We start from the raw sequence: 20256 nt of genomic DNA, 5'->3' as shown, positions 1-20256 counted from the left end.
GCTACACACTTTTCAAACTACACTTCGTCGTCAGCATGATTATGTTCACCGTTTTGCTTTAGTGAGTTTCATATTAAATCTAAAAGAATCTATTAGACTGTGGCTTTTAAATGCGGCTTTGCAGAGCTCAACGGCTCTGGCTGAGCTGTGATATAAACGAAACGTTATTGGCCATTTGTTTTAAAGCGAGGAGCTGCTCGATATTTCCCACCCTGTCTTCCTGTTTCAGTGGAAATTATGTCAACACATTGAATAACACTGCCCATTTCAAGGCACTTCAGTGGGCCTAATGGAAGCATAATGGTGGTTATGTTCAAGTCATGTGACCGTGCAGTTTGTTGTATTTAGGTTTCAAAATTTATAAAAGTTGTTCATTTGTCAAGATTATCAATGAAAAAATGTGAGAATTATAATTTTTTTGTTGGTCACACAGAGCATATTTTCTGCAATAATCCGAAAGCCAATGAAAAAATCCTATTGTTTTTTTTTTTGTCAAGGGTACAAGGAGCAATTGTAACTTCTGGGTTGGCCAACAAAAGGACGTCATCACTATACAGCGCTCCATTTTAGAATAGCGTAGTAGGAAACATACAGTAGAAACCTAAACAATGCAAAATAATAATATTGTGACTGTCAAACCCAAATAACCACAGTTCAAAATGATGAAAAATATTAATCTCTATAATTTATTTATACTTGGGATTACAATAAAATGTTTTATTACATAAACCAAGATGCGATTAACGTTACACCATTGACTTGCTTTCCACTCACTGATCAGCTATAATTTTATATTCAGTTTGTTTCCACCATATTTCATATCCAACGTCACAACTTATGTAACATCTAGAATTCAGAGTGTCCGACTTGTAAAAATGATTTTGCTTGGTCACTCATGTGCTCGGAACACTTAATTATGATCTTTCCAACATATATTAGGTTCTAGCCTCGCGGCCCAGATGCTGTTGTGGGTGGTTGTCAGAGTGTTGTTTTATGGATGCAGGAGGGTTTTACTTTATATAGTTGCTAGAGTGTTGTGGGTGGTTGCTAGGTTGCTTACTACCTCAAACCTATGGTGATTTATTTTTAGTGTCTGATTACAAATTTACTCTCTTTAAAACTCATGCCCACGTTTGATGCAGTTACCAATATATCCACCAGAGGTCCTCTTGTCAGCATCTTACGAATTGCTAAGACACATTATCTGTTTGTTGTTGTTGTTGTTGTTGCACTGTGAATTGTAAATATGAAAATGTGTCAGTAATTGTTCACTGAATGTACATTGCAGATTCATAATGCCAAAAGAATAACAGACAATACAGTTGACAAGTTTAACATGCTTGCACATTTGTCTGTGAGGCAGGCCGAGACTGTCTATGTCCTGGTCTAGGTTTGGACCTGAAGCTCAGCTGTGAAATTCCTAACTGCAATGAGAGGGCGTCTAGGGCAGGGTACTGAAATACTGTGAAATGAATAGAAATACTATGGAGGAAAGATCCATAGTACAAAGACAAAAGGTTTGTTTCAAATTAGGATTGAAACCATTGGTATGTGAAAGTGTTTGCTATTGACATATTATGCATCCTTTCACATCCATTTTTAAAACCTCAGTTAAACCTCACCAAACATTTTTAATCATATAATTAATATCTCCACTTACAATTATATCTCCACTTGTCACTGATTTCGTATAGTTAACCCTAACAAAAAATAAGTGATACTTCAAGTTCAAAGTCTTTTTATTAAGCATACTTAAGTAAAGTTCAAGTATTTTAAGCATACTTTATGTTACAAGTATACTTATATCAATGTACTAGTAGTATACTTGTAAGTGTACTATTTCAATACTGCTTGGGGCTAAATTGGCCCACTTTTTAGTGTATGAAAGAATATATTTTAAGTATATTTTAAGTGTAACAGTAGTAAACTTTGAGTACACTGGTTTACAACTAAGTTTTTTACTGCAGCTATACTATAAGTGATAATTCACTAGTTAAATATGTGTCGCACATTTTTATAGTTAATGAAAGTACACTTCAGTAAACTTTAGTAGTTTTATACAGCAGGTATACTTGTATTTTTTCTTTAAGTGAACCTAACATCGTACTTAAAGTTTACTATACATTACTTATGCGCTAAGTTCCTATTTTTATACATGAAATATACCATTAACTGCACTACAAGTAGATTTGAATTACATTCCTATGTACCAGTGGACTACACAAAACAAAAATTTACATACACATTTCTGTTTGTTATATAAATTAATTTTTAAAACAAATCTATTGTATTGTGTGCCAAAACATGTAAGTTTATGTAAAATTATGTTGGTGGTGGGGGGGGGGCAATGACAAAAAAAAATATTTTTTTTGTCATTGCCAGGTGGATTTGTAAATCTAAAATCACTCTATTTTATGGAGTAAGAAAGTCGTGTCAAGCATATTGATCACTGACGAGAGAGAGAGAGAGAGAGAGAGAGAGAGAGAGAGAGAGAGAGAGAGAGAGAGAGAGAGAGAGAGAGAGAGAGAGAGAGAGAGAGAGAGTGTGTGTGTGTGTGTGTGTGTGTGTGTGTGTGTGTGTGTGTGTGTGTGTGTGTGTGTGTGTGTGTGTGTGTGTGTGTGTGTGTGTGTGTGTGTGTGTGTGTGTGTGTGTGTGTGTTTGTGTGTGTGTGTGTGTGTGTGTGTGTGTGTGTGTGTGTGAAAGAGGAGTAGCCTATTACAATGTCTTGATCTTCCCTCTCACTAAGTCAATAAACTACAGCATTATGCAACCTTCCATACGCTCAAAAAATATCTAGCCTAAATGTAAGATTTATGTATTTGAATTGCATATAAAATGTCCATCCATTGATGCATATTTGTCAGTCATACTGTACATAAATGAAACAGGTCAGATTTCTGCACTCAAAAAATTCATGGCATATAGTTTATTATTAACTACTTGCGTCTATTTCATTTTATATAAAAGGGGACCTGTTATGCAAAATTCACTTTTACATGGTGTTTGAACATAAATGTGTGTCAGCACAACCACCCTATAATGGTGAAAATCCACCCGCTCCTCTTTTTTTAATCCCCATTAATCGTAAGCAGTGTCTCAGAACAAGCCATTTGCAGGTTTTAGCTTTTGTGTCACAAATGATTAGGCCCCGCCCACTAAGCTAACGAACTCTGCCCTATTAGCATAGACCCCGCCCTCAGTGAGCTGTACAGTGTACACAGTCCGCCATGTTGATCTCCTCGCCAGAGCATGCATTCAAGTAAGAAATGTATTCTTATTAAAGCTACAAAAGTTATTCAATCAAGAGCAATAAGTGTATTTCTGTTTTTCTTTTTGTTGTTTGATTCATATTAAAGCTACAATATGTAAGTACTTATAATGTAGTATTTATATATGTAATAAATAATTTTTTTATAAAAGCACTTACGTTAATTATTCAGTTAAAATGTGTTTTATTTGTGCTGTAAAACTATTTACATATTTTTTTATAGTGATTTTAAGGTCAACAAGTTTATGGTGTTCAATTGATATGGCAACAGACTTGTAAAATTGAACATAACTTTACACAGGTACAGTTATTAAGTGGTTTTAAAACTAAATTCGTGTTAACACGAATATTGTTGACATCATTTGGCTATTCTATTGAAACACTGTATATTTTAATACGGATAAGCCCCATCCACTTTTCACGAGTTCACACTTACATCAATTAAACAGAGTAAAGATTATGCGTATTTGGCGTGCTGTCCGGGGGGAGGGCTCCGAGCTCGGAATTTTGCCCGAACCCAGAGTACTCCCCCCGTTGTTGTAAGAGTATTAGGACTATAAGTGAGGAGATGGGGTGGTGGAGGGATGCTGTTAAACTGTCAATGAACGGAGGTTAGTTTGCTGTATATATACACAGCGCTTAACTCGTTTATTAAGCACCACTCTTGTCTAATTAGGTTTGATTATCTGAATGTGCTCCACGTGTGTTTAATTAGGTTTAATTATCTGAACGTGCTCCTCCCGAACTTTGTTAATAAAACATCATTTATTGTAAATGCCTCATATGTAACCCAACTTTTGCTATTTTTAAGAAAACAAGACACATGTTGAAATTATTGATTGAAATTGATTGAGCTTACCTTGTAAAGTCACCATGAAATCAAAATCGACAATTCTTATTCTTTATGGAATATCAACACACACAAAAAAACATTTTTACAAATGATTTATCTGTGCACGTCATTGTTTTTTTGTTTTTGTGTTTTTAATTGATGTGCCCTCATAATCTTTAATCAAAATAACATATGACACATGACATCACAGAAATAGCAAAACCACAACATCCAATCAATTCCCCATGGACATTTTTTTTTTTTTTTTACGAGAAGCCATATTTCACTTGGATATACTTCACAATAAGAAAAGACTATTGCAACTTCCGTTTCACCTGACTTTAATACTAGCCTATTTAATACTTAAGAGTTTCTAACAACAGTAAGCACCACTAATTATTTCCACCCAGGACACCATCAAAGCACCGTTTCCAGTTCTTTCCAAGACACCGAACCAGAATGCTCCTCATCTGCTACAAAACATGGCTCACAATCATGCTCACTTTCCTCTGCATTCCTGCCGGTCTGCTTGGACTGAGACCCTTTCCCATCAGTCTGCCTCAGAACCAGCTCATGCTGCACTGTAAAAAACACAGTCTCCGTGTCATGAGGCGTGTAACTAGGTAAGTTTCCTGAATGGTGGAGACGCGATTGTCCTTTGCCCCCGATGGCTCCCAGCGGCAGGCCCTTGGTACCACTGACACTGAGACACACGCTCTGTGTGGTGGTGTGTGACATCATGCCTCCATAGTAGCCACTTCCACATCCCGCACTGCTGTTGACACGAGCCTTCTGCTTCAGGTCTAACGCAAGACTGCGCCTCAGCCATGCCTTCTTCACCTCTGCCTGCACCTGTTCATGATGTCATTATAGAGAAGATATGAAGAAACACGAAGACATGAAGAGAAAATATATGGGCTGAGAGACTGTTTGCAAATAACTCCGTCGTTACTGTTCCTATCACTCTGTATCAAGTGCAGAGGAAGCCAGGAAATTCAGATATGATAATGGACATTTTGTTTCCGACATTAAGCGGTAGACCAATCACAATGAACTGGGCCATCTGACCAATCAGAGCAGAGTAGGCTCTCGGAAAGGAGGGGTTTAGAGAGACCAGATCCTTAAACCATTTCAGACACCGTGAGAAAAGATGTGATGCTACAATGTACATTATGAGATTAAAGTGTTTTACAGTTTTTTTCAAATTGCTTACACACAATTTCTGAAACTATGGCTCCATTTCTTGAAACTCTTACAAAACCACAAAACACGCACGCATGTTGCAAAACATCAGACATCTCTTGCTAAATCAAACACTTAATTCAAAACTATTTTAACTATTCCAAAAATTGTGTTTTTGTGTAGTAACTCTACACACAAACATCAAATGATTAGCCACATACACAGCATACTACACACAGATGTGAAAAATGTAAAAATCTTGTGTCTTTTGCTTGTTCTGTGTGCAGTGGAGAGTATACAGTACAGGAGTTTGTCACATACACTGTATACAGTATGTATGGACAATTGATGAATGTTACAGTTGAATTGAACTGAACTGAATCAACACTGAAGTGAATTGAGCTGAATATTGAGACTATTGGCTTGTTAGAGCTGCTGTACAGCAGAATTTGTTTTGAATTGGTTACTATTGTGAAGCTGATGTGAAACAATCTATATTGTTGCTTGTATGCATATTCAGTATTTATGTATATATATATATATATATATATATATATATATATATTTATATATATATATATACTGAATATGCATACAAGCCCAGTCAGAAAGTCAACTTTATTTCTAAAGCGCTGTGTGTGTGTGTGTGTGTGTGTGTGTGTGTGTGTGTATGTATATGTATGTATATACACTCACCGGCCACTTTATTAGGTACACCTGTCCAACTGCTCGTTAACACTTAATTTCTAAGCAGCCAATCACATGGCGGCAACTCAGTGCATTTAGGCATGTAGACATGGTCAAGACAATCTCCTGCAGTTCAAACCGAGCATCAGTATGGGGAAGAAAGGTGATTTGAGTGACTTTGAACGTGGCATGATTGTTGGTGCCAGAAGGGCTGGTCTGAGTATTTCAGAAACTGCTAATCTACTGGGATTTTCACGCACAACCATCTCTAGGGTTTACAGAGAATGGTCCGAAAAAGAAAAAACATCCAGTGAGCGGCAGTTCTGTGGGCGGAAATGCCTTGTTGATGCCAGAGGTCAGAGGAGAATGGCCAGACTGGTTCGAGCTGATAGAAGGGCAACAGTGACTGAAATAACCACTCGTTACAACCGAGGTATGCAGCAAAGCATTTGTGAAGCCACAACACGCACAACCTTGAGGCGGATGGGCTACAACAGCAGAAGACTCCACCGGGTACCACTCATCTCCACTACAAATAGGAAAAAGAGGCTACAATTTGCAAGAGCTCACCAAAATTGAACAGTTGAAGACTGGAAAAATGTTGCCTGGTCTGATGAGTCTCGATTTCTGTTGAGACATTCAGATGTTAGAGTCAGAATTTGGCGTAAACAGAATGAGAACATGGAACCATCATGCCTTGTTACCACTGTGCAGGCTGGTGGTGGTGGTGTAATGGTGTGGGGGATGTTTTCCTGGCACACTTTAGGCCCCTTAGTGCCAATTGGGCATCATTTAAATGCCACGGCCTACCTGAGCATTGTTTCTGACCATGTCCATCCCTTTATGGCCACCATGTACCCATCCTCTGATGGCTACTTCCACCATGTCACAAAGCTCTAATCATTTCAAATTGGTTTCTTGAACATGACAATGAGTTCACTGTACTAAAATGGCCTCCACAGTCACCAGATCTCAACCCAATAGAGCATCTTTGGGATGTGGTGGAACGGGAGATTCGCATCATGGATGTGCAGCCGACAAATCTGCGGCAACTGTGTGATGCCATCATGTCAATATGGACCAAACTCCCTGAGGAATGCTTCCAGCACCTTGTTGAATCTATGCCACGAAGAATTGAGGCAGTTCTGAAGGCAAAAGGGGGTCCAACCCGTTACTAGCATGGGGTACCTAATAAAGTGGCCGGTGAGTGTATATGTGTGTGTGTGTCTGTGTGTGTGTGTGTGCGTGTGTATACACATAAATATATATACATTATGAAAAAAAAAAAAATATATATATATATATATATATATACATACATATACACATATAAATATATATACATACATATACTATAAACAGAAATTCAAGGGGGTACAAATAAGTTTTTTGCTTTCTCAAAACACTGAGTTTTGATTTCTAAGTGATCAATTTATGCATAAGTGTTTTCACACGGTCATTGGGTTTCGGTCATCAGTAAATGAGTGTGGCATTTAAATGACAGTGTTTCCCAAATGAAACAAAAGAGCTGTTAGTTTTGAATGATGTGTCTTATGTAGAGAACTGTGTTTAGAGTTTTGCAAAAGGTTTGTTTTTCAATTTCAAACCGAGTGTAAAGTGTATAATGTGCTTGCAGTTTTGCAGACTTGGTCTGAAGATTCGGTACATGAGTGAATGGTTTCGATAAGTGGGCCTCAAGTTCCACTTTTAGTGTGTAAGCAGTTTAAAATAACGAATAATTTTTTATAATTTTTTTAATAAGAAGAAATTAAAGTATTTTTTGGCCTTGGATACATGTAAACTTGTTGTACGAGTCCTTTAAAACAAAATCAGGAGCTTTTCAAATAGCATTTTAGGGGCACTTTAAAATACATTATCCAGCTTATAGAAATAGTAATTCTGTATTTATTCACCCTCATGTTGATTTTCACAGTTCTTTTTTATGCCATGAAAGTTAATACAGTATAGTGGTTTAAAGCTATAAAAATGACCAAAAAACACCAATAAAGCAAACTTATGCAAGCTGTGCACTTTTAATAATCCTTTTTCATGCTTTAAGGATGTACACTTTTTGAAGTGTAGACTAACATATTAAAGTACTTACAATTATTACGATTACTAATTATAACTGTAGTGTTATTCGATACTACATTTAAAGTCAATATATTTTACTAAATTGCAACTTCATCATCACAAATGTGTTTCTTTCTACAGTATAAGCACTCCAAAGTTAGAAAATTCCAAATACTACAAATACAAAAACTCACCTCCCCATTGCAGAAGCAGTAAATAAAGGCCACAAAGAAACCCTGAGGAAATAAAATTCATCATAAAGGAAAAGCACAATTTTTTTGACAGCATGACAGCAACAAAACGGTTTTGTAACCAAGGATGATGTTTCATGTGTCCTAACCACGAGCTATACGAAAAGTTCCAGCAACAAGTCGTTTGTCTTTCCACACTTAAAGCAGAAAAGCTGCTTGACATGATATAATCACAAACAATCAACATATTTTAGGATTAATCTACCTACAGCTGTTTTGGAGGGGCTACTACTAGTTTAAACCACACACGGCCACCTATTTTGCTGTATTAACCCTAACAAGTAGCCGTTCCCACTCAACTGCAGTGCCTATAGTGTGTGAGCTGGACTGTTTCCACTCCTATCGGAAGGTGTTTTCTCTCTCTCTTTCTCTTTTGCATCTTTATAGCATTGCTAACGATCTCTATAAACTCAAATCGCCAACTGTCATTGAAAATTAATAACTTCTGGTTCCCTTGTCGCTGAAAGTATAAATAATTGTCACTATGAACATACTGTAACCTATTCACAGACTTTTCTCTTTTTGGTAATTTAATCCAAATGTAATTTTCTTAACATGCTCTTTATTTCACATTATAATAAAGGGTCAGAGAAGACCTGGATTTGTTTTTTGTTTGTAAAATTAAAAAAATAAAATACTCGTATATACCTGTGAGGAGTTGAAGAGCATCTCATAATGCATCTGAATCTGCCACAGTAGACCTGTGACGTCAGTGTACGGAAGAGCCATGAACAGCATGTAATGAACTCCAAACAGCGGCATCAGCACCAGGGTCGACTTCAGCAGCTTCCTACAGGCCACAGAAAATCAATCACTACAGATGTGTGTGTGTGTATGTGTGTGTGTGTGTGTAGTTATTTATAACCTGTACTGCTGTCTAGGATCCAGTTTTCCTGTATTTGTTTCCCACAACTTAGAGGCCAAAACCCTGATGATATTGAGGAAGAGGAAGAAGTTTACCTAGATGAAGAGTTATGAGGAACATAACAAGTGACTTTTCAGTATAGGGTATTCACTGATAAAAATATTTATATATATTTTACATGTGTGCTTTAAGAGATGTTTATAAAATATGGATTCAATATTTTTTATTTCATAATGTACAGAGTTTTGCGTATCACATTTGTATATTTAAATTATTACGGTATTATAATTTATTGGAGAAGAACAATCTTACAACAATGGATGCCAGGATTGGTACTTGATAGATCCATTTCAGGTTGCCTGCGCTTATATCCCAGCACCTAGAGATGCAGAAATACAACCTTCAATGCTTAAGAAAGTATTCACAATCAATATATTATTTTCCATATTACAGTAACGCTGTCTCTTGTGACGCTTTGCAGAATATGCTCTGGCTGTGTGCCATTCATGTGTTTTGGAGGAGGCGTGGCTTTGGAGACGCTCTGAAGGGAGGGTGGGATCTTATGGCTTCAAAGCTAGCTTGCTAATGCTCATAATTAAATAAATAAATCATTTATAGCGATCATATTTGTTCACAAGATTCATATGGATTCTTTTTACAATGCCTTTCTGAACTTTTTGGATTTGGTTTTGTCACCTGGACTTTGAATGCAGGGAGAGGAACCCCTCAGGTTTCATTAAAAATATCTTAATTTGTGTTTTGTAGATTATATAAAGTCGGTTTGAAACGACATGAGGGTGAGCACAGTACCCTAATCCTAACTATCCCTTTACAAAAACATGAACTTAATTGCTTGACCGCACCATAAATCATAAATCTTGATTTCACAGGTTCAGTCAGAGACTATTTTTAGAAAGGCCAACATATGGTCATGCCTGGAATTTGCTAAAAAAAACACCATGCGACACAAAACCTAGACCTTTTGGAAGAAAATCTTGTGGTCTGATGAGCCCTATTTGGCCCAAAAGTGAAGTGCTATGTTTGCCCCAAGCCAAACAAAGCTCAACACCCAGGTGATCATCCACCCATCCATTCTCCAAACCGCCTGTCCTATGCAGGGTCATGGGGATGCTGGAGCCTATCCAAGCATCTCAGGCTGAAGGCAGGGAACAGGTGATCATGTGGAATTTATTCCAAGGTGTTAACATTTAGAGGTTTACCAGAAACCTTATACAAAAACAAATGCACAAATAAACCTACTGTGTGTCTGCCAGAGATGCTCGGGCACTGACCCATATGGACACAAACACTGCGGGTATCCCTATGAAAAAGAAAACAAGATAGAACGAAACAGGACGTTAATGGAAAACCCTATCTACAACCTTATTTTCACCCTCAAGATCATAACAGATTGCTCTGCAAATTTTATCATCAATTGCAATCTTCAAAGCAAAAGTGACAACTCACCCCAGCCTATGATTGTTAAAGCCCACAGACAGTTCTTATCAGACAGGAAGGCCATGAAGATCAGACTATGCAAGTACAGACCCTCGACCAGGATCCAATAATGATTGGTTGCCAAGAGATACAGGAAGAGGGTCACAGCAACCTTGCAGCCCACCTGATAAACACACAGGCCAATAAAACTGATGTCGGGCTTTGAAGCATTAATTATGTATTCATGTGCAAATGGTTTGTGAGTACCATAGGTCTTTGTCCAACTGCCCCGTCCTCTAGTCTGCCGTCATCTGCGACGGTGTAAAGAACGGCGTCTTTCACAAATATACTGATTGCTCTGCATATGAATGAGGTGAAGAGGTGGATGTGGATGTAGTTACGGGTGCAGTGGAGACGTCTGGAGAGAAAAAAGAAACAGAAAAGAAAAGAATCTTGACTTTGAAGTAGTGGTGGAAATTGATTCATTTCAGTGTCTCATAGACCACATTACAATGCATCCGGATTGCATAGAATAGAATAGAATAGAATAGAGCATATTTAATGGTTGCGAAGTCAAATCTACTCTATTCTGTGATTTCTGAAGCATAGTGTCTTTTCGTGTTCTGAGTAACTGTATAATTTACGCATTCAACGATTCATGAAAATCACTTTAAGTGAAAATGTCTATATTTTATTCAAATTTGTGACTACAAATGTATTATAGAGTATTTAAGCATCATAAACTATAGAAATAAAACAAATGCACAAATGAAATGCCTTCGACATGTCCCAATTCATTCATTTTGTTGACAAACAAATGTAGTTCAGACCCAAAACACTGCTTCAGTCTGTGATCCATCTTGATGGGTTCCTTCATTTCTTTAAAAGGGAAAGACTTTAGTAAAGAGTGAATGACATTGATTTGGTTACTTAAAAAATCAATTCGCAAATGTTGCTCCTGGACCAAGAACATGGATCCAGGAAAGTGTTTCCTTGTGAAAAAGAAGCGGGCTTAATTGTATTGAATGTGCACTTAGAGTGTACTCCAATCTTGTTTTACAAACTCTTTAAAGTATGTTATTTCCATAATAAGTACTGCTACAGTAAAGTGCATACTTCTTTTTCACAAGGGTTCTGCGTGGATAAACTGCAAAAAACCTATTCTATTCTATTCTATTCTATTGCATTCTATTCTATTCCCTACTCTCTTCCTCAGAGAGCAGAGGACCTGCTGACTGTCTGATCAGATCATAGATATCTCAGTGAACATAAGTCTGTCTGGATGTAGATAGGCATCAAGGCACCACACACTCATGAACATGAATCAGGCACTGGGGACATCAAGAATCCTGATGGATTAGATTTGTGTGCAGTGTTTACTGTCTATACGGGTATGTTAATTGCTAATATTTTATTTAAAAACATTTTGCACTTACTTGAAATAGCAAAGGATAAAGACAGCTACCAGTAACGCTGCCAGTGATATGGAGTATCCAATAGTGTACATGAGGTAAAGACGCTCAAATACATCCTAAAACACAGCAAAATAGTACACAGTATAGAATTATGTACAGTTAATGACTATACATTTTAATTTCATTTAGACAAATAAATAATCTATCACTAAACTAAATACATTTTCTACGTGTTGCTCTGTGGATGTTTCTGCATGATTGCTACTGTAGGTTACTGACCCATGTCAAATAAATCCATGTCAAAGTCACTATGATATTCTTGTCTATATATGGTTTAGGTCTCTCCTTCAATTGAATATATTGATTTTTTTTTTTTTTTTTGATTGATTTGTTAATCCGCCTGGAGATAAAAGTCTAATCATTCAGAAAATTGCAGTCAATCATTCTGAAGTTTAATACTTACTGTTATGGATTTGTTCAACTTCAAATCACTTACTTGAGCAACAGTTATAGTAATGCATGCCACCAAGATTATCGATTATAGCTGCCTATGAGTTATATAAAAAAAATGCACACACCTCCTGATTGCTGTGGTTAGTGTGCAGGTAAGTGGTGCATTCTGTGTAGTTGGCCCATGTCCGGTTTATAGTGGACACCTGCTCCCAGTAACCTGATGCATCACAGTGGCGATATGCATGTCCTAAAATGCATGTAAAACAGACATGCTTAATTCTTATAAGTATATATATATATATATATATATATATTCAGTATATAAATAGGCACACCAAAAAGTATCAGCCTCTGAGGTCATTTCTTCATACAGCTATTTTGTGTACTCTTACAAATAAAAAGTTTATTCTATTATTGCTATTAGTATACTTTTAGTTTGATTCTAAAAATAAAAGAGTAGCCATACTTTCAGCCTACTTTTAATGTATCAGATATATGAATTTATATGTAAGTGTACTGTAAAAAGTCAGTTTGGTTACTTAATTTTTGTATGTAGCTATATTTAAAAGTAATTAAGTATTTTTGGCTTGTATTTGTGCTTACTCTTTTGGTAGCATAGCATATTACATACTTTTCTTTTTCTTTTTTACACATCGGTTTCTATGATCTGATCAACTTACATGTTCAAGTTTACAGCTAACTTCAAGTCTACTTAGAGTACAGGTAAAGTATTATTTCAAGTATAAAAATAATATCTAAATAGGAACCAAGTAGTATACTTAAAGTGCAAAAAATATTTTTAAGTTGTCAAATTTCAAAGTTGTGAAATTTTGTAAAATGCAACAAAATCAAAAATATGTGATTTGATCATTCTCTTTAACCTTTATTTAAATGACAAAAGTACAAAGAAAAGCTTTCCAATGTTTTCACTCTTAATTGTATTTTGTAAATATTAACAAATTTTAATTTTAATGGCTGCAACACACTCCAAAAAAGTTGGAAAAGAGGCTAAATAAAAGTGAAAAGCTTATAGAATATCCAAGTTGAACTGTTTAGAAACAGTCCATATTAGGGGAATTGGTAATAGGTGATTGAGAGTATCGTGATTGGGTATAATAGTACCATCCACCCAAGGCTCAGTCTTTAAAGATGGGTCATGGCTCACCACTTTGTGCCAAATTTCATGAGAGAATTATTAAACAATTAAAAAATCACATTTCTCAAAACAAGAGTGCAAAGAATTTGGGTCTTTCACCATCTACCATACATAATATTGTTAAAAGATTCAGGGAATCCAGAGAAATCTCAGTCCATGTAGGGCAAGGCATGAAACCTCTGTTGAATGTGCGTGACCTTCGAACCCTCAGATGGCATTGCTTGAGAAACATCATGCTACTGTGTTAAAAATAGCCACATGGGCTCAGGAGTATTTTAGAAGAAGCTATATATCAATTCTATGCAGAGATGCCGCCGAGTTCTCTGGGCACGAGCTCATCTCAGATGATCCAAAACACAGTGGAAATGTTTGCTGTGGTCAGATGAGTCCACGTTTCAGCTTGTTTTGGGGGAAAATGGATATCAAGTTCTCAGTCCCAAAGACGAAAGGGACCATACTTTCATCAGCGACAGGTACAAAAGAAAACATCTGTCATGGTACGGGGGATGCATCAGTGCTATGCATGGGGCTATGCTATGCGGGGGGTGCTTTGCATGTGTGATGTTACCATTAACGTGGAAGCGTATGGGATTGTACAGAGATTTTTCCTGGGAAGCAAGACAATGCCTGCCCTCCTTCTGCACGTGCTACAACAGAGTGGATTCGTAAACACTCTTCACTACAGACTCAAAGTGCATGTGCTTGACTGCCTGCCTGCAGCCCAGATCGGTCTCTTACTGAAAATGTATGTCCATCATGAAAAGGACGACCATGGACTGTTGAGCAGCTGTGAGATTGAGATGAGATTGAGAACTGCAACAACTAGTATCCCCGAACAATTAAAAAGTGTAATTAAAAGGAAAGGTAATGTGATACATTGGTAAACATGCCTCTGTCCCAGCTTTTTTGGAATGTGAAATAGAATTTTTTTTGTTATTAAAAACAAGCAAGCCTATCCCGGGCGAGAAAAAGTAATGCAGACCTCTGTGGTTGAAGTCATAGATGTACTCAGGACACAGAACTGCAATCATCTGACTGGGTTTTCCTGCAGGCCAGCAAATGATCCCATCCCACTCAGGAAGACAGTAATCCTCTGACAATACACAAAATATCAGATTCATATGTTTTACAAGTTTAACATATATTTAACACAAAATATATGCAATCAAGTTATTCTCCAACAAAATGTTTGAAGGTGACAGGTCAAATAAGCTCTTTAACATAGGAAGCCAGATAAGAATCCTGATCTTTTCTCATAACCAAACAGCAGTGGATCTGTATTCATTCCACAGTTCTGGGTATGTCCGTATCCTGCTATAAAGTGACACAGTCATCACTACAAATAACAAAGGAGCTCAAATCAATATTCCTTATTCCTTATCTTGCTATAAACAGGGCCGCAGTTTAATTTGATCCTGATCTTCAGGAAATTGGATCTGGAATAGGAAGATTCATGCTTTTGATTGCTTCAGTAGCTGTAAGTTTGTCACAACTATTTTGGTTAGCTTTCTATTATGCCAAATTACACATTTAATTTAATTGATAGGGTAGATTTATTTCAAAATTACATTAAAAGTAATAAAATACCTTAAAGGGGTGGTATAATGCCCCTTTTTACAATATGTAAAATAAGTCTCTGTTGTCCCCAGAGTGTGTATGTGACGTTTTAGCTCAAAATACCCCACATATCATTTTTACAGCAAGTTAAAATTGTCCCTTCTTGATGGTCAGTAAAAACACGTTGTTTCGTGTGTGTCCCTTTAAATGCAAATGACTGCTGCTCCTTGCACAAAGGGCGGAGCTTCAAGAGCTCATGTGTGTTAGCAGCTCCATTACCTCACGAAGACAAGCACTAAAATGTCAGAAACTGTTCTGCCTTTTGTTTAAACTGGAGTCGGACAATGATGGAGAGACTCAAGAAGAAGTGACAATATGTAGAGTGCAACAGCACGTTTCTGAATGGTTAGTTGTTGAATGTATGTTGCTGATGTGGAGTTAACTATCTTCAAGTCTTTGATTAGCATATTCTGTCATGATAATCTATAAAATCGCTCTTGTGGGAACTGTTGTAAGATGCCTACAGAGTGACATGCTATTGCATTTGTGTTAGGTACTGTATTGCATGTGAAAAGACAGATGCGACAGCTTTACCAGACTCTGTGCTGTACAACAACTCTTCTTCTTCTCAACATGGACTGCGTGTTCCCGGGGGCGGGGTTTATGTAAATTTTAGGGTTAGTGATGTCACTAACCTGGGAGGAATGTCATGTAGTCCCTACCAGCCGTTTGTTGTAGTCCCTAAAAATGTATTTCTTTAAAAGCAAATATCTTCCCTTGCTTTGAACTTTGAGCATCGTAACTTTGCAGATGTTGTTTATGCTCAAACAGCACCATTACACACTAACTAAAGTTAGAAAAGTGAAATCATAATCAACCACCCCTTTAATTTGAGGTGTCAACGATTAATACTTAGATTTAGGGGTGTTGCTAACAACGATGACATTGTATAACAGCCCTATAGTCACACAAAAATTTTATTATAATACCTCTGACCACGTCTAACTGTGCACGGATGTTTCTCTCACACCTCGCGCGTGCACCAATTAGGAGAAAGATCTGTTCATCTCTGGTGAGGACATCATCAGAATCAATCTGTAAGAAGAGTGACAGAGAAAGAGAACATTATTCTCGCATATTTTCACTATAATCCCAAACCAAACCATGTTTGATGAATATCTTTATACGTATGTGATTCTGAGATTTGTAGTGATTTTTTTGTATCTCAATTGCTAAATTTTCTAGATAAAATTACTTTCAAAGTAAAAAAAAAAAAAAAAAATGGATGTTTCCTGACCTATAGGCACCTTTAATGTGTGATATGGTGTGATTTTAATTAGCCTTCAACTAACAGATTTCAACCTTTTTCTTTTTGTTATTCCTAGTGAAAAATAATGTGCTTAACTGATTGAATGTGCACTTGTAGTATATTTTTTAAAAACAAAAAACTTTAATAGCAGATAATATAATATCAATGAAATAAAATAAAAGGGCACTTAAGTGCACTTAAAGAGAGTTTCTTAACACACTTGTTAAAAACAACAAATGCATTGTTAAAAAGTCCTCTTAATTTCAAATAATAAGAAATATGGTTATTTTGATCTGTTGACTAACATGCTCCAGCACATATAAATCACATGATGATAATTTGTAGTTATATTACAATAATATTACATTTTAAGTAAATATGTTAAATGTACTAAATAGTATCTTCATAATTGCAAATGTGAAATAGAAATGACATTTAATTATGTTTTAGTTTACCATAAATGCTTGTTAGAACATTTTACAGACTGTCTGTTAGTTTGGGTCTTTTCCACTAGGACCATCAATTTTGTTTTTTTACATGTATTTTTATATAATATTTATGTAGTATTTGCTCTCTTATAATTTGAGTTGGGTTTTTTTCTCTGTCTCATTACTCATTGCTTATAAGTCATCTGTAATGCAAGACACAGTACTATATACTTAATCTAGATCAGTATTGTTGGGGGGAGGGGTGGAAGCATGTCAATAAAGAAAATCAATGTTTATGACGCTCTCTTAGTAGATTTGTTGTTTTACTATTTTATCTGCATTGAACAGGCGTGACACGTCACATCACAAAAGACTGACAAAAGACGTTTTCAAAGCATATACTGTACATGTTAGTTTGTCATTTTCCACGATCTCAGCTGAAATCATTGACATATTATCCATCTATCACCACATCTGGCACACCTTCTTTTAGGCTGATGTGCTGTCTCTCAGTGTTGTGAAATATTTTCACTGTCCTGTGGTATGTGTCGAGCTCTCTTCAACCTTCAGGATGAGAGAACTTATCCAACCATACACACCCCACACCCATGTGCATCCCTCACCGTCCTTCAACATTATGAGACCTGATCTCTGGGTCCTCAAGACTGGAGAAACACAGGAGCATTTGTGCCCTGAATACATTCACAACCACCAAACAAAACCTCAAACTCACACTCCTAACATGAGACAAAGAAAGACTAAAAAAAATAGCTCTTTGGCTGAACATGATTCAGTCATATACAGTGGACCCATGTGGTTGAAACAAGTAAAACCCAATAAAATCAACCCTGTAAAACTAACTAGAATCCATGGTGTTCAATTAACATGAATAAATTGTTTTAGTTGAATAAATGGTTTTCATTTAACTTGAATTATACAAGCTAACTAAGTGTAACTTTCCTGCACATGGTCAGGGTTATGTTCTGTTTTGGTACTCTTATTTTGATTTTAGCTCAGTTCTGTGTTCTGTGTGTTCCTGGTTCCTGTGTTTATTTCCTGCCTACCTTAGTTGATCTAGTTTCCTAGTGTGTTCCTGTTTGTAACATAGCACACAACTATTGCGTCCACCTGCCCCTTGTTAATTAACTAATTTAGTATCTGCACATTTACTTCCTGATACTGTTGGCTTGCAGTTTCATTTTGCTCCTGAGTGGTTTCCCCTATGTGCATTAGTTTTGTTTCATTTTTGTAAACAAATACACTCAAAAAAATAATTCATTGGATGAACATGATTTAATCATGCCACCTATATTCCATCTAAACAAACCAAGTTAAGTCAACCAACCTTTATCATGTTCTTTGAACACAAAATAGATGCATTGGTTAAACATGATATTAACATTTCCATTAAACTCAATTGCATCTTTTTTGAGTTATGTGTTTTAATCTTAGTTAATTTAGTGAGATTACTTTTGAGTGTAGCTATTTGCTAGCAGCAGCACATATTAGCATCTTAAATGCTAAGATTTACACGCTCCTTCAACCAAAGCAGTAGAAAAACTTGAAATCAGTCCACAGCCAAACAAAATGCTCCACTCTTCTCCACCATGGTAAGCCACTGTAATTTAAAAGGTTCTAATAATTCCAATGTTATTGAACATTAAACACAATTACACACTATCAAGTCTTCCCCTTTTGTCATTTTCTCAAAAAAATATAAAATAACACTTAATTTTAACATTTATTCTCTCTTAATTCAACCATATGCAAAGCATGCTGGGAACTAACAAGCACCACCCAGTTTCAGTCAATGCAACACAAATCAATCATGTAATCACATGTAATAGATATAGTTAAACAGATTGAACACAATCAAATTAAGTTAGGGCAAAATGGCAGTTGGCGTCGCACTATACTGCCACCATCTGGATGTAAGAATTTTTTACTTAACATAAATAGTTTGTGTTTAGACAACGCGTTAGGATTTTGTACTGTTAAGTTGAGGCATAATTATGTTGACCTTACTAGAAAAAAAACATTTCAAGTCAACAAACACAATTATTATAAGTAAACTAAATATAAATATATTATGTAAAGTGCACAACCTTCCTCGTTAATTTTTTTGAGTGTACGTTTGCAGCTGCTAGATCCCACCTATGTATTTCCTTGCTCCTGCTGCAACCAGCACGCTAACAGAAGAACGAACCAATCATAAAATCAGCAGTTCTTTCAACCCTCACACTCGAATACCTTCTCCTCTCCCTCTCACATGATGGCCGTCACCTGGAACACTACGTGGAGGAGTTCCTCAAGATCAGCCACCTGGTGTCCTAGGGCGACGATGCCCGGAAGACTGTTTTTTAAAAGTGGGTTGGATGATTATCTATTTCAACTGTTGCCAGCAGGAGAGACCACCTGCACCCTGGCACAGTATATGGACTATGTACTGTGGTTGAGTGGCTCCTCCCTCTCAGTAAGCGAAGTTGATGAAGACACCAGCGCCATTCAGACGCAGCCTCCCCAGCCCACTCGAGTAATCCGGTTGCTTTTGCTCATTATCGCAGCAACACCACCTGTCTCGGAACTCCTTCCCAGTCCTTACCCACTCTTCCTGTCACGGACCCTTAGCTCATCCAGCACCTCACCACACCTGCCACGGTCACAGACCCAGAGCCCCCCACCTGCCACGAGACCAGAGCCTGAGCCAGAGCAAACACCCGCCAAGGACCCTCCGTGGATGGATAAGGACACCCTGGAGCTAGAGCCTGCAGCCATACTCATCCAGGAGCCTGAGCCAGTTTTCATATCTGACCAGGTGCAATAGTTAGCACCCTTTGCTGTCATTCTCATGCGGAGACAGCGTTTTTGGATGGTTCATACTCTTACTGTAAAAGCATGGCCATGGGAACGTTGCGGTCGCGGCTCGCATTTTTTTTTCTTCAAAAGACTGCGAGCAACCTCAGCTGCCTCAAGTCCTGGTCCTTCTACCTCTGGGTACAATGCCTCGGTGGTGAGCACTGATGGTAGCCTGACGTCGTCATACTCAGATTCTAGTCAGAATGTGAGTCTGATACTGCTCCATTGGGCTGTGATTATGGGGCGTGTTTCAACCGAATCTTCTATAACAGACGCGATGGCTGAATCAACACATCTAAATTCTCCAGCGGCAGCCATTCTTTGTTGTAAACGAATTTAACCCAAGCGGTCTTTGGTGACGTGGATGATTACATTACTGTTGATCATCTTTCCATCATCGTATAAAGCCCGCCCTGACAATTTGATTGGTCCGAACAGCTTTGGTTCGGGAATACTTGCTTTACAACGGATCAAGTCCAGACCAAAC

At 37.2% G+C, this 20256-nt stretch overlaps 2 protein-coding genes across 2 annotated transcripts in view; one reads left to right on the top strand and one right to left on the bottom strand.

Moving 5' to 3' along the window:
• dnajc9 (DnaJ (Hsp40) homolog, subfamily C, member 9) overlaps window positions 1–20256 on the top strand; it is a 217781-nt gene that overhangs the window by 20169 nt on the left and 177356 nt on the right. The gene's annotated exons all lie outside the window — the stretch shown is intronic.
• The window catches only part of pth3r (parathyroid hormone 3 receptor), a 33905-nt gene continuing 18156 nt past the window's right edge, over window positions 4508–20256 (bottom strand). Inside the window, exons 2-13 of the mRNA XM_056245815.1 lie at window positions 16166–16271; window positions 14602–14712; window positions 12589–12710; window positions 12032–12126; window positions 10863–11013; window positions 10626–10779; window positions 10419–10479; window positions 9471–9537; window positions 9159–9253; window positions 8942–9083; window positions 8237–8278; window positions 4508–4952 (exon numbers count right to left, since the gene is read on the bottom strand). Of these exons, the coding sequence (XP_056101790.1) occupies window positions 4518–4952; window positions 8237–8278; window positions 8942–9083; window positions 9159–9253; window positions 9471–9537; window positions 10419–10479; window positions 10626–10779; window positions 10863–11013; window positions 12032–12126; window positions 12589–12710; window positions 14602–14712; window positions 16166–16271 (1581 nt within the window). The 3' untranslated portion in view covers window positions 4508–4517. The remainder of the gene's footprint in view (window positions 4953–8236; window positions 8279–8941; window positions 9084–9158; window positions 9254–9470; window positions 9538–10418; window positions 10480–10625; window positions 10780–10862; window positions 11014–12031; window positions 12127–12588; window positions 12711–14601; window positions 14713–16165; window positions 16272–20256) is intronic.

The sequence above is a fragment of the Rhinichthys klamathensis genome, unplaced genomic scaffold (genome assembly GCF_029890125.1).
Source record: "Rhinichthys klamathensis goyatoka isolate OS25496 unplaced genomic scaffold, OSU_Roscu_1.1 h1tg000035l_1, whole genome shotgun sequence".
NCBI classification, from domain to species: Eukaryota; Metazoa; Chordata; class Actinopteri; order Cypriniformes; family Leuciscidae; genus Rhinichthys; species Rhinichthys klamathensis.
This window is presented reverse-complemented; position numbering and strand designations above follow the sequence as displayed.